General features: G+C 34.4%; 1 protein-coding gene and 1 pseudogene across 2 annotated transcripts in view; both read right to left on the bottom strand.

The window, feature by feature from the left end:
* LOC114283887 (uncharacterized) overlaps positions 1-1,491 on the bottom strand; it is a 31,109-nt pseudogene extending 29,618 nt beyond the window's left edge. The window contains exons 1-2 of the transcript XR_014328363.1: positions 1,123-1,491; positions 995-1,019 (exon numbers count right to left, since the gene is read on the bottom strand). The product of XR_014328363.1 is annotated as an uncharacterized LOC114283887 (transcript). The remainder of the gene's footprint in view (positions 1-994; positions 1,020-1,122) is intronic.
* A 9,776-nt stretch (positions 1,492-11,267) lies between these two features.
* LOC114261557 (uncharacterized) lies at positions 11,268-13,124 on the bottom strand. Its single transcript, XM_082924094.1, has 5 exons — positions 12,792-13,124; positions 12,448-12,686; positions 12,143-12,282; positions 11,484-11,487; positions 11,268-11,397 (listed from the first exon to the last, which is right to left on the bottom strand). Exons 1-5 carry the CDS (start codon positions 13,122-13,124, stop codon positions 11,268-11,270), a joined length of 846 nt encoding a protein of 281 aa, XP_082780220.1.
* Positions 13,125-19,778: the final 6,654 nt, after the last annotated feature.

The raw sequence follows: 19,778 nt of genomic DNA, 5'->3' as shown, positions 1-19,778 counted from the left end.
AAATCCATGAGTAGAACTGCTAAATTGAATCAACGCCCCAAATTTCATACGTCCTACATCTAAGAATTGAAAACACAAAAGAACAGAAAAAAATATATCTATATAAAAAAACACAACCAAGAGGGAAAAGTCCTCCAAAGCCACCAATACCAAGTGCCATTTTTGCAATTCTCCTAACAAGCTTGGGCCCAGCATCTATATCAACACCAAACACATAAACATTTAAATTAGATTAGATTCCCCTCAAGTTCACAACTTTAGTATTATCATCAGCAAGCATTGCTTGTGTTGTCAATATCATTCGATTTTGTTTCATGGACCTCCGACATAATTATATCCATCATTCCTAACCGGAAAAAAATTCAGTGAATAACTGAACAATGTGTTTCACAATCATACACAAACATCTAAATTACAATGGAGTGCTGATGTCCCTGTTTGTTTTATCATGACTTGCAAATTATCAAAATCTAATCTTACATAACCACTGTGAACAAATATACATTAAATCAAACCAAAAATGTAATCCTATGACATAGAGTCTATAACCCAAAACCCACTTTTTTACATTACAACCTAGAGCTAATTTCATCAATTAACAAATGTTCCAGTATAACAGGGTATCAAAAACTCATATAAAGAACAATGCAAACAATGAAAAGAATTGATTATTTTTCTATGAAACTTGCCACATAAACAACGTAAGATAATCTGAAAATCACATCTTTTTACCATTCGAAGAGAGACAAATCACAAGCTATTAGAAAGAGAGCTCACAGAAAACATAAAACCCTAATCTTATGAAACCCTATTTTCAATATTTTGATTGGATTTCAATGTCAGTAGCTACCATATTGGGTTTCATAGTGTTCATCTTCATCATTAGAGATATTCCATGGGAAACAAGTAGGAAAACCTTGTTTCTGTTTTATATAAATTGGTTATTAGTCGAGCATATTATCGAACAAATGGTATGCGTAATTGGGCTACATACCAGATTGTCCGGTTTCGCAGCACAACTGTGAGCAACATAAAAATACAAAAGTGAACGAAGTTAGAATTCACAACAGAACAGAGAGAGGAACAAAAGACACACAGTACATGGCTCAAAAGGGCACTTACGTATTGCATTGTCTGGTTTTGTATACATGATGGTGAAATGGAAACTGAACACAACATTGAGCTTTTGCTTTTTTTTATATATGATTGTAGATAGATATAGAGGTGGGAGCCCTCCTGCGTAGGGTGGAAGCTACCAGTACCGAAACACCGCTTCCGTTTGTAGCGTATGGAGAATTCTTGGAAAAGAAATCAAGGGATAGATGGTGTTCTCTGGTTGGTTGGGCAGGATCGAGATAGAGGAAACACACTCTGAAGACAGCTCACCGTCTTTCCAATTCAACAACAAACAACTACACCGCCATAGATGTGAGTTGTAATAAACGAGAACAACAAGGGCAATTAAAGTAGGGACAATTCTGGTATTGCTAGCATTAGGGGAGCCTCTATTTGCACACACCAATTCCACTCTTTGCACACACTTAATGAATTTTATTTTTATTACAATTTTATCCCTAAATAAAATTACCATTATAGACATCTCACACAATTCAAATAAACACACATCCTCTCAATACACACACAGACGTTGCAATGCCTCTGCTTCCTCATTTTGCTAAATGATCCACACACACACACGTTACTCCATACCAGAGCTCCAAAGTTACTCCATTCTTCATTAGTGTACACTCCTTGCACAAGCTCCACACTCCTTCCACAAGCTGTCTTCCTCATTCTTCCTTCCTCATTCTTCATTACTTATTTGTGATGGAGGATTTGTCTTCTGAAAATCAGCAAATAAGTATTCATGTGAAGCAGAGCGAAGGAAATGTGAGTTTAATTTTTTTTTTTTTCGCAGCGTCGTTCGGATAACCAGAGCCGAATTTTGTTATTTTGTTCGGAAATGTACTACCGAAATAATTATGTATTTTCGGAAGTTGATGTCCGAATAAATTGATAAATTTCGGAAGTTGTTGTCCGAAAAATATATATAAATTCGGAAGTTGTTGTCCGAAAAATGATAACTTATACAACATTCAACTTCCGAAATTTGAAAAAAAATTCGGACAACTACTTCCGAATGAAGTAAATTTTTTTTTTCCATTTTATATTCCAAATTTGCAAACTGCGTACCAAATTTACAGTTTCAAATTGCAAATTAATCTTTATAATGCCATTAAAAATTTGTAATGTTATACAAAACATGCAGGAATATGTGTCAACTCAAGGAAGTCAGGTTTGCGCGAATTTTGTGTTAGATTACACCACTCATTTCACAACTGAACAGGTTCAGTCTACGAAATTCTAACGATTATGTTTTGAATTGCTCACCAAATGTAAATGTTTGATAATATTTATTTAACTTTGTAGGTATTCAAAAGTAAGGATGAATTGCTCAACTGGGTACGTGAAGTTGGAAAGAGAAATGGTTTGGTCATTGTAATCAAAACATCAGACTATGGTGGAGGGAAAAAAAGACCCAGGATGTATCTTGCTTGTGAGAGGAGTGGCCAATATAAAGCAACAAAGAAGTTAAAACATGATGGCAACAATACATCAAGAATAACCGGTACGAAGAAGTGTGGTTGTCCTTTTGATATGAGGGCTCACAGGTTTACCACATATGATGAATGGACATTGACTGTAGTATGCGGATTGCATAATCATCCACCTGCGGAGCACCTCGAGGGACATTCATATACAGGGAGGCTATCAAAGGATGAGAAAGCATTGTTAATGGATATGTCAAAGAGCATGGTTCGGCCAAAAGAAATCCTAGTAACCTTGAAACAGCGAGATGCCCTCAATGTAAGCACACTTAAAACCATTTACAATGTACGCCATCGAAACAGGGTGGTACAGAGAGCTGGAAGATCACAGATGCAATACTTATTGGGTGAATTGGCCAAGTATAATTACATTGAGCGCCATCGGTCTGAAGAGTCCACGATGACTGTGACTGACTTGTTTTGGGCACATCCTACCAGTTTGGACTTATTTCGGTCTTTCCCACGTATATTAATTATGGATTGCACATATAAAACCAACAGTTATCGGCTTCCTCTTCTTGAAATTGTGGGAGTGACATCAACTGAAATGACATTCTCTGTAGCTTTTGCATACTTACAGTATGAGAGAGTCGATAACTATGCGTGGGTGTTAGCCACATTACGTGATGTCATGGATGGGTTTGTTGTGCCAACAGTTATTGTTACTGACAGAGAGCTAACCTTGATGAATGCCATACAGAAGATATTCCCGAGTGCCAGACATTTATTATGTCGTTGGCATATCAGTAAGAATGTGTTAACCAAATGCAAGAAAATGTTTGAGACACAGCAAAAATGGGAGAAGTTCAACCATGAGTGGAACTCTGTAGTGTATTCATCTTCTGAAATTCAATACGAGTATGCATTGTGGCAATGTTACAACGAACCGGTAACATTACTTTTGTTGAATATGTTATTAATAACTGCCATGTACTTGATTTTAACTTGACTTACATTGAATTGAACAAGGCTGAGAGTGCACATGCAAAACTTAAAAGACAATTGGGTTCATGTCAAGTCTCATTTCAGGCATCATTTGAGAAAATACACAGTCTGCTTGAGTTGCAACACACTGATTCGGAGGTGAAGCCCAAAACACGTCCTCGGGATCATAAGAAGATCAATGTTTCTACCCGTCGTGACCCGTGTGCATTTGAGTTAGTGCAATCTGGACATGATTCCTTCTCACCTAGGGACACGCAAATCACTACATTAGCTTCTACTCTGCAAACCAAGACGAAGCGACCTGTTAAGGGAAAGGAGAAGGTGAACCCGAAAGGGAAGGCATACATTACTAGAGCAGTGAAACCTGGTGCATATGTTAATGCTTTCCCTACTGGGTTAAAACCATATATTAAGTTTGTCAAGGATGTAGCTGCAGATGGGAATTGTGGTTTCAGGGCTATAGCTGCTTCAATTGGTCATACAGAAGATGATTGGGCTCAGGTTAGGCGTGACCTATTGGGTGAGCTGCACACACACAAAGAGGAATACATTACACTTTATGGGTCCTATGAAAGGTTTGAAGAATTGACAAGCATATTGTCATACTTTGAAGACAGTCCTGGATACTCACATTGGATGACTATGCCAGACATGGGCCATCTTGTTGCATCGTGCTACAATCTTGTGTTATACCACTTGTCTTTACAGCAATGTCTCACCTTTTTACCTCTTAGAACCGTGCCAGTACCTCAACTTGATAGACGTGAGATTGCTATTGGGTTTGTCAACGGAAATCATTTCGTGCAGGTATAACAGAAACTTATCAATTGCATTTATGCATGTACAAGAAGTTATGAGGTATGACCACTAAGTCAATTGATATTTGGTGCAGGTTTTGTTGCAGCCAGGCCATCCAGTTCCTCCTATTGCCACTAATTGGAGAAAATACCGTCACCCTTGCGCTGTGGACTGGGATGATGCATATGTGCGTTGCATTCAACATTTCAAGGACATTATTCATGATAATGTAGCTACTCGAGAGACTTTTGATGTTGTTGATGTCGCATGACACATGTATGCATTTGACAATGTTACAATTATGGAAGAAATTAATGAATGTGTTTTTTATGTTGATGTGTTATATTTTGCAATGTGGATTGAATGTTATCGACCATGGTTACCATTCCATTGTAATAAGAAAATATCATTTACAAAATCAACGACCATTGTTACCATTTCATTCTAATAATAAAAGGTCATTACAATGTCATTACAATACCATTGTTGTCATTCCATTCTAATAAGAAAATATTAACCACTGTTACCATTACAACAATGTCATCTTACAAAAAACACCAAACAATATTCATCAACTAACAAAATAACATGTAACAATTCACGACGTCGACCACGACCTCGACCACGACCTTGACCTCATCCTCGCCCACGCCCTCGTCCCCGTTGATGGTCTACATCCAATTCACGACATCATCTATTTGAAGCAGTAGGTGGGACACGTTGTTGATATTCAGAATCCATATTATCTGCAAAAAATACTAAGTGTGTGTAATGAGTGTGTGTGTAAATAATAACGGTCTGTGTGTGTAAAATTAATGAGAGTGTTTTAAAATATAAGTGTGTGTGCAAAATTAATGAGAGTGTGTGTGTAAATAATAAGTGTTTTAAATTATAATGAGAGTGTGTGTAAAATTAATGAGAGTGTGTGTAGTGAGTGTTATAATTAAGTGTTTTAATTAAGTGTTAGAAGGAAAAAAAAAATTATTTTCTGTTCGGAAGTTGTTGTCCGAAAACACCTACTCTGTTCGGAAGTTGTTGTCCGAAAATACCTGTTCTGTTCGGAACTTGTTGTCCGAAATTATAGCTCATATTCGGAAGTTGAAAACCGAAAAAAAAAATTATTTTTGGCACTTGAAAGCCGAACCAAGCCAATATTTTCGGAACTATAGTGCCGAATGGAAGCAGAAATTTCGGAACTCTACTGCCGAACAAAAACAAAAATTTCGAATAACCAGTTCCGAATGAAACACGGCAATCACAGTGGACTGAAAATTTTGAAAATGGTAAAAATTAACCCTACATTACAAATAAAATAGGAATGAGAAGATTATAATCTGTGTAAACTAACCTAAAATGTGAAAATTTCAATGTTCTTCAATGCCCTTCAATGCCAAAACTTCAATGACACAAATGGATGGATGAAGCTTTTGGGGAGGAACGGTGGAGAGTGTGAGAGATGGGTGTGTGTGTGAGAGGGGTTCTCAGATGGGTGTGTGTGTGAGAGGGGTCTCACGGGTGTGTGTGTGTGTGAGAGAGAGGGTGTGTGTGTGTATGATTTACATTTGGGGGTATATGTGGAATGATAGGTGTGTGTAGTGAGTCAAATATATTAGGATTTATTTTTTTAGTGTGTGTATTAAGAAAGATTTGTATAGAGAGGAAAGGGTGTGTGTATATAGAAGCTCCTCAGCATTAGATGCATCACCTGAACGGGAGCTTCTATTTACACACACCCATTCCCTTCTTTACACATCTTTTTCAATAAATAATTGGTTCGGAAATAGATTTTCGAAAATAAACAATTGATTCGGAAGTAGCTTTCCGAAAATAAACAATTGGTTCGGAAGTAGACTTCCGAATTTTTATTATTTTTTCGACAATCAACTTCCGAATGGATTTATTTGATGTCTATAATAGTAATTTCACCTGAAAAAAAAAATTATAATAATAATAATTTTTATGAAGTGTGTGCAAAGAGGGGAAGGTGGATGTGTAAATAGAAGCTCCCCAGCTGAACAAGCAAAATGACAAAGAGCACCATTTGTTTACTGGACAATTCTTATGAGAAACCCCATGCTTATTGGTGGCATGAAAAACAAAATCCCCTGCTGTTCGAAGGGGCAACATTTGTTTTCTTTTTCATTGTCGGCGTGGCTAATCTGAATTCCACGTGGGTAACCCAAAATCTGTAATAAAATTTGGCAGGGAGGAGCTTTGGGAAATAGGCAAACAACAGATCACCGTTTTGGAAAATTTCTATGAGGAGGAATGGTATTGAAAATGAAGCAAACAGCACTGGAAAAAATCTCTACAGGAAACCTTTGGAAAATCTGTAGCAGCAGCAGGAAGGAACTCAGAATTTGTACGAAGAATGATGGAATTTGTTTGTTTCTACTGTCGTTGTCGTGTGTGTGGCTAAGCTCAACTAACCAGCCTAAATCTACTTTGCAAACCAAAGAAGCCACAAAATTGCACAAGAAGTCCTAGCGTTACACCACACCTTACACCATTCTTACATTCTTTTTATATACGTTATAGGTAAACATGTGTTGATAGTACTTGACCCATAACAATGAAAAAATATTTCACGCCCTGTGTGGCATTGCTCAAAAGTCATCAAAATCATCTATTTGTGTGAGTCAATCCACCAAATGGATGGTTTGAATGGCTTTGTGACATGGGCACATCAATGTCCCACGGTCAATGAATAATTCCTCTATAACAATGATGTATCAATGTTGATAAGATATTTTTTCTCACTTTGATTTTTAATATTTGTATTTTTCTTAAATTTCTTTTCAAATTTATTTCCATATAATTATACTTTACTCCACTCAAGTTTCTTCTCACTTCAGTTTTCAAAATTAGTAATTTTTCTAACTTTACTTTCGAAACTAAAATATGTCTAATTTTAAGGCTCAAAACTTAAAATTCAATACCCAAACCCCAAAATCCAAGCAAAAAATCTAACTCACATATTCTCCTCTTCAAAGTTTCCCACATAATTTCACAGCTCTTTCAGCCTCTCCTTTGTCCCAATTTCTATATCCCTCTCTACCATTCATCACCTCTTTCTGTCCCCCTTCTTCCATCGTCCTACTTTGTACCACGATCATCGTTCATATACACCTAACACCTTTGTATTTTATTGATTTTTTAAAATTTATTTTATAAATTAAAAAAAAATGGTGAAGAAAAAAATAACGAAAGACACTAATTACTTTTATATGCTTATCTTATTTTGGGTGGAAATAGTTTTTGTAAATTAAAAAATATATATATTTGGTATTTATTTTTGTCAAACTTGTTTTCAATTATTCAAAAAAATAAAAATCAAAAAGTAAGTTCTCAAAACTTAGCCAAATTTTAATTTAATTTGTTTTTATGCCACATTATTTTTTTTCCCTATTCAAAATTGGACGGTACTTTATTTTGGGAGTAAATTGAGAAAACTTACAAGCATTAAGGTTAAAATGAAAAAGTTATCAAATTTAAAGGGGGTAAAATGTAATTTACCCAAATAGCATTGTGTAGAAAATGATTGAGTAAATTGCACTCACCTCTTCTAAATCCCATAAATTTGGCATAATTACACTAATTTTTTTAATAAGATTAAAATGATAAAAATTAATACAAGTAGCGGGAAGGCACTAAAATAAATAGAAATAAATATATATTTTAGTAAAAAATATATGACAATATTATATTTGGGTCGTGCTATACAAGTTAAAAAATTAGATCCAAATTTCAAGTCCAATGATGTGGTAATCAATTAGGATATCGAAGGTAATACACTCTCTCATATCTTCTCAATCATCAACTAATCATATCATTTATACATCATTCGGTCTATAAAATGAGTATAGAAAGTGGGTATAGAAAGTGGGCTTGTATATCATTTTCTTATCATATTTTCGTCTATACGACTCAAAAATTATTAAGAAAAAAATAATGTAAGTGTTACATGAATTAAAATATCAAGGAATGTAAAGGTACAACTACAAATGGATAACCTATGGGGTTAGACTTTATAAGGAGTCGAGACCCTAGAGGTCACCCTTAGGTGATTGCTACCTAGCAGAGTTACTCAACCATGTAGCAATAAGTCATGAACTCGCACACAGGCGGAGATTTGAACCTGTACTTTTGACACTAGCTACGGTTTGCTCAAGTTTGGAAGGTTCGTCCTACCAACAATATGTGTTGTCGCTTGGGTGACTAGCCGTGAAAAGAGTGGAACCGAAAACCTCAGGACTTATGTCCCAAAATCCTTCCAATGTCTCACCCCTTGATTTATATCAAAGAATATTAAGTGTGTTTGGTTTCAATTTTCTAAAAATTGAGTTTTTTTCTTTTCATATTTTTTTATTTTTAATGAATATTTTAAAAATTTTAAGCAATATTTTTTATTTTTTTAGATGCACCTTACTTAGAAGTTGATGTATCTAAAAAGTAAAATATTTGTTAAAATTTTTTTAAAAAAAATCAATAATTACATAATAATACGAAAAATATACTGAATTCTCATATATATATTTTTTATTTTTAGTATTTAGTAAATTTTCTAAAGATTTTTTTTAATAAATATTATAATTTTTAAGTGTATTTATTTTAGGTATATCTAAAAATTAAAAAATATATATTTAAAATTTTTTAAAAATTCAATAAAAATAAAAAATACAACAAAATAAAAAAAAAATCAATTTTTTAAAAAGTGAATCGTGATAATCCAAACAAAACAATATGAATACAATTTTGTTAAAAATATGAGACTTGTTTTATTTTTTCAAAATCAGAAAGGTGTGTGTAACAAAAAGGAATTCGGAGTGTACGTGGCAGAATCTCAACCATTACTTGCTATTTATGCTTTCGTGTTTTCACCATGTTAGAGCATCTCCAATAGAGCTGTTATTCAATCTGCCAAAGCTAAAAAATGACAGGAATGGCAAAAAGAGGTCTCCAATGGCCTGTTATTTTACTTGCCAAATATAGCAAATGCCATATGTGTTCTCAAATTTGGCAAGTGAAATAGCAGCTCCCGAGCTTGCCAGATCAGCAAAAATCAACAGCAATTTAGCACCAAATTCAGTTGAAAACAACAGAATTGAAACAGCAGGGAACCCGTTTTTCAGAATCAAACCCAATATTCAGAATCAAACAATTTTCAGAATGAAATTGACAAACCCAAATTCAGTTTCTCAAATTTTATTTATTTTTTAATTCATTTATCACCAAATCAATCAATCCAAATCAGATGGTATGCATTCACAATAAACCAAACCAAATCAGATAATCCAGTATCACAATAAAATGATCGAATGAACAAAAATTGATGGATGAAGATTGAGAGGGAGACAGATATCAAAACATATATATATATATATATATATAGGGAGTTACCAGATTTGATGGATGAACAAAAATTGATCAAAAAAAATATAATTAAGAAAGTTTGAAAAAAAAAATTACTAGATTTGAGTTCTTTGAAGATCCGATTTGAATCCATCGCCAGATTTGAGTTTCAAAAATCACGATCACCTCAGATCCACATCAACAACCAGAAAAATAAAGAAAAAAATCAACACATGAAGACTGAGAGGGAGACAAATATCAAAACATATATATATATATATATATATGAGTATGCATATAGATGGAGATCGTACCAGAGACAGAGAGTAGACAGATCAGAGGTGAAGATTGAGAAGGAGACAGATCGGAGCTTCATAGAGAGAGAGAGAGAGACATTTCGATCATGGAGGATGAGAAGGGATTGGTTTGAGGAGAGGGAGGGAAGACAAAGAGAGGGAGAGAAAGAGTGAAAACAAAGAGATGGGGAAGACAAACTGAGAGAGTGAGAGGGAGACAGAGTGAGAGACTAAGAAGGAGACATAGTGAGAGAGTCAAAGAGGGATTTCGATCATAGAGGAGAAGGGAGAGTGGTTTGAGAAGAGGAAGATGGAGTGAGAGAGTGAGAGGGAGACAGAGTGAGAGAGGGGTTTCGATCATGGAGAAGAATGGAGAGTGGTTTGAGGAGAGGAAGATAGAGTGAGAGGGAGAGGAAGAAGGCGGATCATTCTAGATGTATATACGTGGACGGTGGATGCCTTAGTGTATAAAAAAGCCGTTGTCCTCTGTTTGGTTTATTTTTTTTAAAAAAAAAATTAATTATTTTTTACAACAGCTATCTTCAAACGGCTATTTCCCCAAACGGTAATATTTTTAATTTCTATAAATTGAAACCCTCCACGTCACTTTTATTTCACACAAACATTTAGATTTAATTTTTCTTTTCTCCTCTCTTCTTTGAATTTGATTTCACAGCAAACTTCTTAAATTATTTTATTTTTAGTTTTTTCATCCAATCACTATGGAAGGTTTATCAAAAACAAAGAGAGGAAAATCATTCACCATTGAAGAAGATATGGCAATTTGTAAATCTTGGTGTCACATTTCGGAATACCTAATTGTTGGTAATTTGCAAGTGTATGCTCACTTTTGGGGGAGAATTTACGAAAATTATTGCTTGCTTCAGAATGATCAGTCCATAACACAAGTGTCTATTCAATCTCGATAGGGTATAATCATGAGATGTTCTAACAAATTTCGGGGTTGTTTAGCGCAAGTCGAAAATATTCACCCAAACGGGATTTCTCAAGTTGATATAGTAAGTTTTTATCTTCAGTTATTACGTTTAGTTTCTTATTCTGGTATCATATAAAAAGTAAGTAATTAAATAATGTTTCAATTTTTTTTAAACAGATACTTCAAGCAAAACTGTTATACCATCAAGATAAAAACAAACATTTTACTTTTGAACATTGTGGGCTAATATTGCAAGACAATATCAGGTGGCAAGATGCAACTCCCACGAATACGGTAAAGTCAAGGATGCATATAGCGTTTACCCCTAATTCAGCCCCCGACTCCCCTATGGGTAACTGCATTTCTCTTGAAGACGACAACAGTCCAAGTGTTGGTAACAATCCAACTGTTGGTAAGAGCAGTGTCTCTGCAAGGGGTAAAAGGCCGATGGGTAGGAAATCTACAAAAGAATTATTTTAGAGAAATCAAGTCATTGAAACTGAAGTCTAAAAAATGAGTATACAATTGGAGACATTTAACCAACACCTTGCTGAGAAATAAAAGAAAAAAGAGGCAAGAGAAGAAAAAAAGGATTCAAGCACTGCAGGAGATGAAAGAACTTGAGATGAAAAAACATGACTTTGAGATGAAAAAGGAAGAACACAAAATAATGACTACGGACATTTTTCATTTGGACCCTCAGATGAAAGCGTATTACACAATGCAAAAAAATGAGATTTTCGCCAAGTGGTCCTCAAATGTGAGTAGCCTAAATTTTTATTTCCCCCTACCTCCTGATGAATAATTACGGGATAATGTATTTTTAAAATTTGCAATATCATTTATTTTTTGATGTAATTGTTAGTCTTTATTTGCAATGTAATTTTTATTTTGTAATGAAATTTCATGTTGTTTTTTTTTTATTTTTGAGTATTTTTTATTTCACAATGTAATATTATAATAAAAAAATAAAATAATAAGACATTAAATGAAGATAATTTTATTAGAATAAAAAGACATTAAATGACATTAACTGTCATTAAAAAGATAAAATACAAACTTAATCTAAGCTAAGGACTACAAGTGTTCAATCAGATCATTACGAATTGCATTATGGGCTTCAATAGATCTAATCCTCTGCCGATTCAACATAAATTGAGCATACTTCTCATTCGGATCGCGTGACATTTGACCGGCCAAATTACTGGTATCAGTCTCAAGTTCTGCTGCACTGTGTTCATTTTCTAGAATATCATGCTCGTCTTCAATGATCATATTGTGCAAAATAATGCACGTCTTCATGATGTAGTACGGATCCTCATCACTCCAACCTTTAGTTGGAACTCTGACAATATTAAATCGTGTTTAGAGCACTCCAAATGTCCTTTCGACATCTTTCCGACATGCCTCCTGCATCTTCGTAAATAGTTGTCTCTTTGTGCCTTGAGGTTGAGATATTGTTTTTATAATCGTTACCCAACGAGGATATATACCATCAACAATATAATACCCCATGGTGTACGTGTGATTATTGATGGTGTAGTTGGCAGCAGGGGCACGTCCTCTAGTTAATTCAGCAAATAAAGGCAATCCATCAAGAACAGTAATGTCATTTAGAGAGCCAGGCATGCCAAAGGAAGCATGCCAAATCCATAAGCCATAGGAGGCAACTGCCTCGAGTACAACTGTTTGTTTGTGATAGTATCCAGTGTAAGCACTGGCTTGGGCAGTTGGATATTTATCCCAACGCTAGTGCATACAATCCAAATTCCCTAACATTCCAGGAAACCCACGTTGCTCTCCTTATTGCAATAATCTGGCGACATCTGCTTCATTTGGAGATCTTAAGTAAACGGCTTCATAGGTAGCAACAATTGATCTGGTAAAAAAATTTAAGGCAATAATTGTAGTAATTTCACCAATTCTAATGTACTCGTCTACAGCATCAGCAGGCACGCTGTACTGCAGGATCCGAAGTGCTGCAGTCATCTTCTGTACACTGGATAATCCAGGAGCACCAATGGCATCACAGGTTTGGATGAAGTACTCATTCACTTGTTGAATATCATGTAAGATACTAACAAACAGTGACCGCCTTATTCGAAAATGTCTTCGGAAGTATTCTTCTGAATAGATAGGATTATCTGCAAAATAATTTGTATAAATTTGTTCGTCGCCTTTGACCATCTCATGATTAATGTATCGACGACCACTTGTGGAACCAACACGTCTGGTTTTTTGGTTTAGGCTTAACGTCTGTAATCTTTGTTGTTGCACTGTGAATAGTTACATCATGATGATATCATCATCAGATGATGAAGATTCATCAAAATCTCCATTCAATATGGCTTTAGTCAAATTGTTCATTCTAGATGGATGGGTGAGTGGGTGAATATGAAAATTGTAGAAAATCTTCTGGGTGGGTACGAGAGTTTAGAAGATATGAAAATAATGGGTATGTGAATATGAAAATTATAGAAAACCTTATGTTATATTTATAGAGAAAATTGTGGGTGGGTGAATGATGGATGGTTGTTGAGTGAGTGGATGAATAATGGGTGGTTGTTGGGTGAGTGAATGAACAATGGGTGGTTGTTGGATGGGTGGATGGATGAATAATGAATGGTTGTTGAGTGGATAGTTGTTAGTGAATGAATGCTGGGTTAAGAATAGATAGTTGTTGGTGGTTGGTTGTTGGTGGGTAATTGGTGATTGTTTATTTTTTATGTGTAGTTAAAAAAATTTATTAAATATGTAGTTATATGTTTTTTAGTGGGTTGAATTAATCAAACAATTTTTTGTTTCTAATTTTTAATTTTTTTAATTTTTTATATTTGTCTAGTTGGAAATAATATAAATATATAATTTTTTTAACAAACAGGTAAAAAAATGTCACAAAAAACCAAAAATAAACAAAATAAAATCACAAAAAAACTTTTATCCAAATAACATCTACAAACTTGGAGAAAAAGTTGGTTGAGATTTGCCAAAATAGGAAATGACCATTGGAGGCTATAATTTGGCAAAATAACACTTCATTGTCAAATTGTAGCAATAGCAATAACAATAGTAATGACATTATAGCAATAATGGTTGGAGATGCTCTTAGTAAAAGTAAAAATTCAGACACATTTTTATAAGTGAAAAATTAAAAATAAAAAGGAGAGATTAAAAAAAATAAAAAAAAATTTTTTATAACAAAATAAATTTTAAATTTTATAAAATTTAAATTTAATCTTTGATTTATTTTTAATTTAAATTAGAATTATTAGATATATATATATATATATATATTTTTTTTTTTTAACCATACATTCTGTCTGCTAGGTCGTCAAGATCTGCTGCTGAGAGTTGGTCGTAAAAGTCATCCCCATCTCCCATGGGTGGTTCATCGTTCCATTCTTGATCATTTTCTCCCATCACTGGTGATTCATGAGAGACGCCATGCTGGTAGTTCGGGTACTAACTTTCATCGAAAAATGTCTCTTTGCTGAATGGATATCCTGGGATGGCTAAATTACAATGTATCTTTTGATGTCTATCTTCACAGACTAGATGTCCATAATTTCCATTATAGGCTAAGAGAGAGTTTCTAGCAAATTTTCTCCATTTATTGAGCTGGTCTTTGAGTGAAAATCTTCTGCATGGCCAGGGTCTCGTATTGAGAAGTCCTGGGTATCCCAAAAATGTGGAGGTTCCTCTGAGGTACATTTTGTGTTTAGCTGGATTGCACCATATTTCCTTCCACTCTGGTAGTTTGCTATCTATTAAAGCTTCCACATACAGATGATGTTCTTCCATTACGCACAGTACTGCATGAGCAAGCTTGTGTCCGAAGTTATCTGTCTGATCTGGATCTGTGAAAATTAGTCTAGAGACAAAGCCGTAATCTAACAATTTTGGAGCTGTTAGATGACGAGTTTCGCCCCTAATTTCTATCTCCAGCGGCTCGAATGTAGCTAAATTTATCTGGCAAAGGCAAATGCTGAAGTCTAGGTTACACTGACATCTACCAAAATGTTCTGACCTCTTGTTGCATCTTTCTTCGTCTAAGCATGGTTGCTCTTCATCTTCATAGGTATAGGTCCATTGGTAAGCTAGGCCGGGGCAGTCAACTCTTGCTATGGAGAGATCTTGAAGAAACTGCTGAATAATGACTAACTCGTCGTTTCTGCTATCTCCAGCTAAGGTATAAATATAGGGTTTTAGGTCTTCCATTACTTGGCTTTTCTCACAAAGGGATCGAATGATAGAATGCCTGAAGAAATACATTCTAGCACTCAATTGGTCAAATTCCTCACTGGTGAGTTGTTTGATTTCTGGGCTAGGTAAGGAGGTAGGTGTTCTTTCAGGAGCTAATTTTTTAAGCTGGTTGGTTAAGGTTCTAATGGGTACTCTCAATTGTTTTTCTTCGTCTCGGAGCTGGTCTAGCTCTTCACTGACCTTATTGCCTTTATCCATAATTTTCTTGCAGTTTCTGGAAAGGCCTTCACAATGTCTGCACATTTGGAGCGGATTCTGGGAATCTATATGAGGATTAGAACTACTGCTGCTTGTACTACTGCTCCCACTTGTCTGGCTAACTGGAACGCCACTGGTAGCAAAGATGGTAGATCTCATCTTGCTCAATGTGTCCAGGTAATCTTTAGCTATCTGGCTAATAAAGTAACTGGTTCCTATTTGTCTTCGGGCATAGGTACTGGCTGACTCAAAATCATAAAATCCTTTAAACTGAGGTGTGGGAAAATTTTTGACTGAAGGTTCTACTTCTATCCAATCATGGTAAATACCAGGCTTGGTTCCTTTAGCTACTACATAGAAAGAAAAACTTTTAGACAGGGGCTTGTTTTGGATTTTTGAAAAATATATACTGAGAGAGTTTAGGGCTGAAAGGCGCTTAGCTGGGTGGTTTTGGTTGGTCCAAAGGTTATCTAAAAGACACTGTTGAACTGGGTCTAGCTCAATCCCTGTTAAGGGTCTGAACTTGGTTCTGCCTTCATGAATGGGAAAAGAAAATCCCCCAAAGTTCATGGTCTTGCTGTTCTCCATTATCTGCACAAAAATTAAACTGGTTATCTTCTTTTTCTAAATAAATTTTTCTACTTAACCAGTCCGTTAATTTATTATCGCTTCCTTTAATATGCTCAAATTCTACTTTATATCCCTGTCCTACTATACAATCTAAAAATTTTGCCCATCTTTTAGTACTTAATTTACGCTCGTTTAGTTTGTTATGAAATCTAACTATGGCTTCACAATCTGTCCTTATTGTAAAAGGTTTGTGCAAAAATAATCTAAATTTATTTATTGCGTATACTACTCCTAGTATTTCAAAGTCTAGGCTGGTCATAGTTGTATCTTTTTCTTTAAATTTTCCAGAACTGTATCTACAAATGCGTTCTTTATTTTCAAAATCAAATTCTTCTAAATCATAATTTTCTGCATCTAAAGTTTCTAAAGACGTATTTGCTATCTCATTAGGTATGTATTTTTGGGCTAGGTCGGGAAAAATATTTCTACTTGGAAATAAAAAACTAGCTGGAACTGAATCTACTCCTATGGTACCACTACGCTTCGCACGCAACTCTGAGGAATGGGCGATGGTGCTAAGGGCATAAGTCGTTGGTGTATGTACAGTTCGCTTGAAGAAACTAATATTGTTTTGGCTGAGTAACATGCCACCTTGTAAGCTAAGGATGAAATTAAGTCCTAAGATGAAAGGATGATTCTGTCGGGTATTTCCAACCCAAACCTGAGGTAAAGGAAACCATTCTATATGCTGATCTTGAGAACCTAGATGATGAAAACTAATTTGTGCTCCATTGATGCAATGTGTGTATATCTGTTTAGTGCCGTCTGCTATACTAACTAAAGTTGGGGTTGTTAAAGTCGTGCTCCATCCTGGGGGAACTACTTGTTGTTCAATATATGATTTGCTAGCTCCTGTATCTATCATGGCATCTATACTAAGGGTTTTTGCTGCAAACTTGATTACACAAGAGATCTCAACTAGATTTGGTTTAGGTATAACCGGATAATTAAATGGTAAAGATGTAGTATCTGGTTGGGCTTTAGAATATTGACTAAAGGGTTGAGAATCAACTAGGTTGACTAATTCTAATGAATTCATATGTTCTTCAAGTAGTTTGTCTTTTAAAGGGTACTTGTTGTGAAATTGTTCTAGCTGCTGTTTAAGCTGTCTATTTTCTAATTCTAAACATTCTATGTCAAAACTAGTTTTAGTTTCTATCTCGTGTATTTGTATCTTAAGTTCTCTTACTTGTAGTTCTAATTCTCTGATTGTTAAATGTAATTCTCTGCTTTCTAGACTATGATCTTTTTTAGTATTTCCTAATGCTATCTTGTGTGTCATATTTAATTTTTCTAAACAGACTATACAATCGGTTATACTGCATAATAAACATTGGGCTCGTTTATCTTTAGCTGGAAACCAATTACAATAGCTGCATCTAGTGGTATCAAATCCTAAACCTATTTGAAAGTTATGCTGACATTCAGTATCTGCATTGCATTCCATCATAAAGAAAGTATCTTGGGAAGGTGTTAATCCTATTTCTTGGTTGAGTTGTCTTAAAAGATTATCTATATTAGTATCACTTTCTGAATCACTATCTGAACTTATGGCTTCTATTTGATATTTATAATCGCTGACTATACTATATACTTCTGAATCATCACTAGTTATGCTAACTATATCTTCTTCTAAGTCTTCTATAATATGTAGTCTTTCTATCTGTTTATTAGTATTTGGTCTTTGTCTTTTTGGGCAGTTCTTTGCAAAATGATTGGGTTCTCCACATATAAAACAATTGCATTTTTTACTGTTGGGTTTTCTAACATATCTTTATTTTCTTTTATCTTTTTCTTCTATGGGTAATTTCTTATAATTTGTCCTATTAAAAGTTCTACTTTTTCTAATGAATTTTTGTTTTTTCCATGGTTTTCTATAATTTTTCTTCCAATATTTTTCTTTTCTATATTTTCCATATTTTTTGTATTTTTTCCTATTATGTTCATCTTCATATTGCTGAGGAGTATATATTACACTGCTACAAAAGCCGTAACTTTTTTTTTTCAAGTCTTTCTGTATTTTAACTTCTATACATTTTTCTTTGAGCATATAAAATGTAAAAATTATTTTAGGTCCTATTCCTAAAGTTCCTCTATTCTTAATTCTCCAGTAGCTATTCTTGCTGGTAAACTTGCATAATAAACTGACCATTTGTTTTCTATCTCTCTTCCTAATTCTCCTGGTAATTTTCTAAAATATTTATTTCCTATTTCTTCATCAAAGCTTTTTCCAGTTCTTGCTGCTATGGCTAAGTATTCTCTACTAAAAGGTACAATATATTTCCAACTTCCTAATGTCATTTGGTCTAACTCGGTTAATGCTATGCTTTGAGCGGAGTCATTTCCTCTAGAAGGATCATATCTTATAAGTATCTCTTTAATAAAATTTGTAAAATTCCACGGGTTATTTCCTAATTCTTTGAGCTGCTTAATTGTTTCTTCATATTTTCCCTTGAAAGTTAAATAAATATTATAAGTTGAATCTCCTAGAAGTGTCTCCATATATTCCCACATATCTGTTGATTCATAGGGACTAGTCATCCATGCTTTTACTGCATCTTTTTCCTATCTTTCTATTACTTCTTGCCATATCTGAGGGTCGAATCTAGCTAAATCTAAAAGGGTTCCTTGATTATGGACTGGCTGTAATTGTATACTCATATCTAGTTGTCTACGCTTTCCATGAAATCTATAGCTTTTATCTGGGTCTGCTTGACTACGTCCTTGACTACGTCCTGAACTGGCTAATGGTCTTCTTCCTCCTACTGCATACTGCATTGGTTCTATTGGATCTTCTACAGTTGGTTGTGGATTATTGGTTCCTGAGCTTTCTGTAGTCATATAAAAAGTTTCTTCTAAGTTAGGTTGTTCTGGTATTCTAAATATTTTGCTAGGATGTATATTATCTTCTATGATATCATCTACATATTCCGTATGAAATTCCTGATCCAAAAATGACACTGCTTCTTCATGGGTATCTCCTCTGGCTAAGTATTCATAATATCTGGCATCTAGTATTTTATTCATGTCTTCTAGGGTGAATTTTTCTAAATCTATCTCATCAATATTATATATCTTATTTTGTGATATAGTTTTTTCTTCTGTCATTACATAAAGCTGATTTATTTCACTACGATTGTCTTGATTTTCTTCCCTATCTATACTACTAAATTCATCATCTTCAGATTTTTCTGGTGCTACATAAGTATACTGAGTAAATCTTACTGCATAATTTCCATCTGCTGTTTGGTATAATAAATTATCTTGAGGGGCTAATCTCTTTTGTCCTAGAAAATCTCCTAATTTCCAATCTAGTGCTGCATTATCTTCAGAATTAAATTTTTTAGCCGGTAATGCTTTTATTCCTTTTGCGCCTAATAATTTAACTATCTGATCATTAGTAAGTCTATAGTGAGTATTGCTTTCTGAGACTGCTAGACCTAAAAATCCAGTGCAAACTAATAAATTCTTTTCTCCATTTTTCATTTTATATCCTCTACTCTTTATTCCTATTTTTATCTTTTTATGAAAGGTTGAGGTTGGTAATAAAAAGTCTGGTGTAAAATAAACTATTCCTCATTTTGAATTCATATCTAGTTCATAACTTCCTAAAATACTTTGTCCGACATCATTAAACCTATCATCATAGAGACATATAAACACTTTAGTTCCTAAATTTTCTCTGGTTAAAGCCTTAACTCCTACCACTACTAATCCTAAATGAGTCATTTTAAGGTGTTCATTTACTGC

This window comes from Camellia sinensis, chromosome 4 (assembly GCF_055761805.1).
Source record: "Camellia sinensis isolate YWXY chromosome 4, ASM5576180v1, whole genome shotgun sequence".
NCBI classification, from domain to species: Eukaryota; Viridiplantae; Streptophyta; class Magnoliopsida; order Ericales; family Theaceae; genus Camellia; species Camellia sinensis.
Note: the sequence above shows the minus strand (reverse complement) of the source record. Positions and strands in the feature narration are given on the sequence as shown.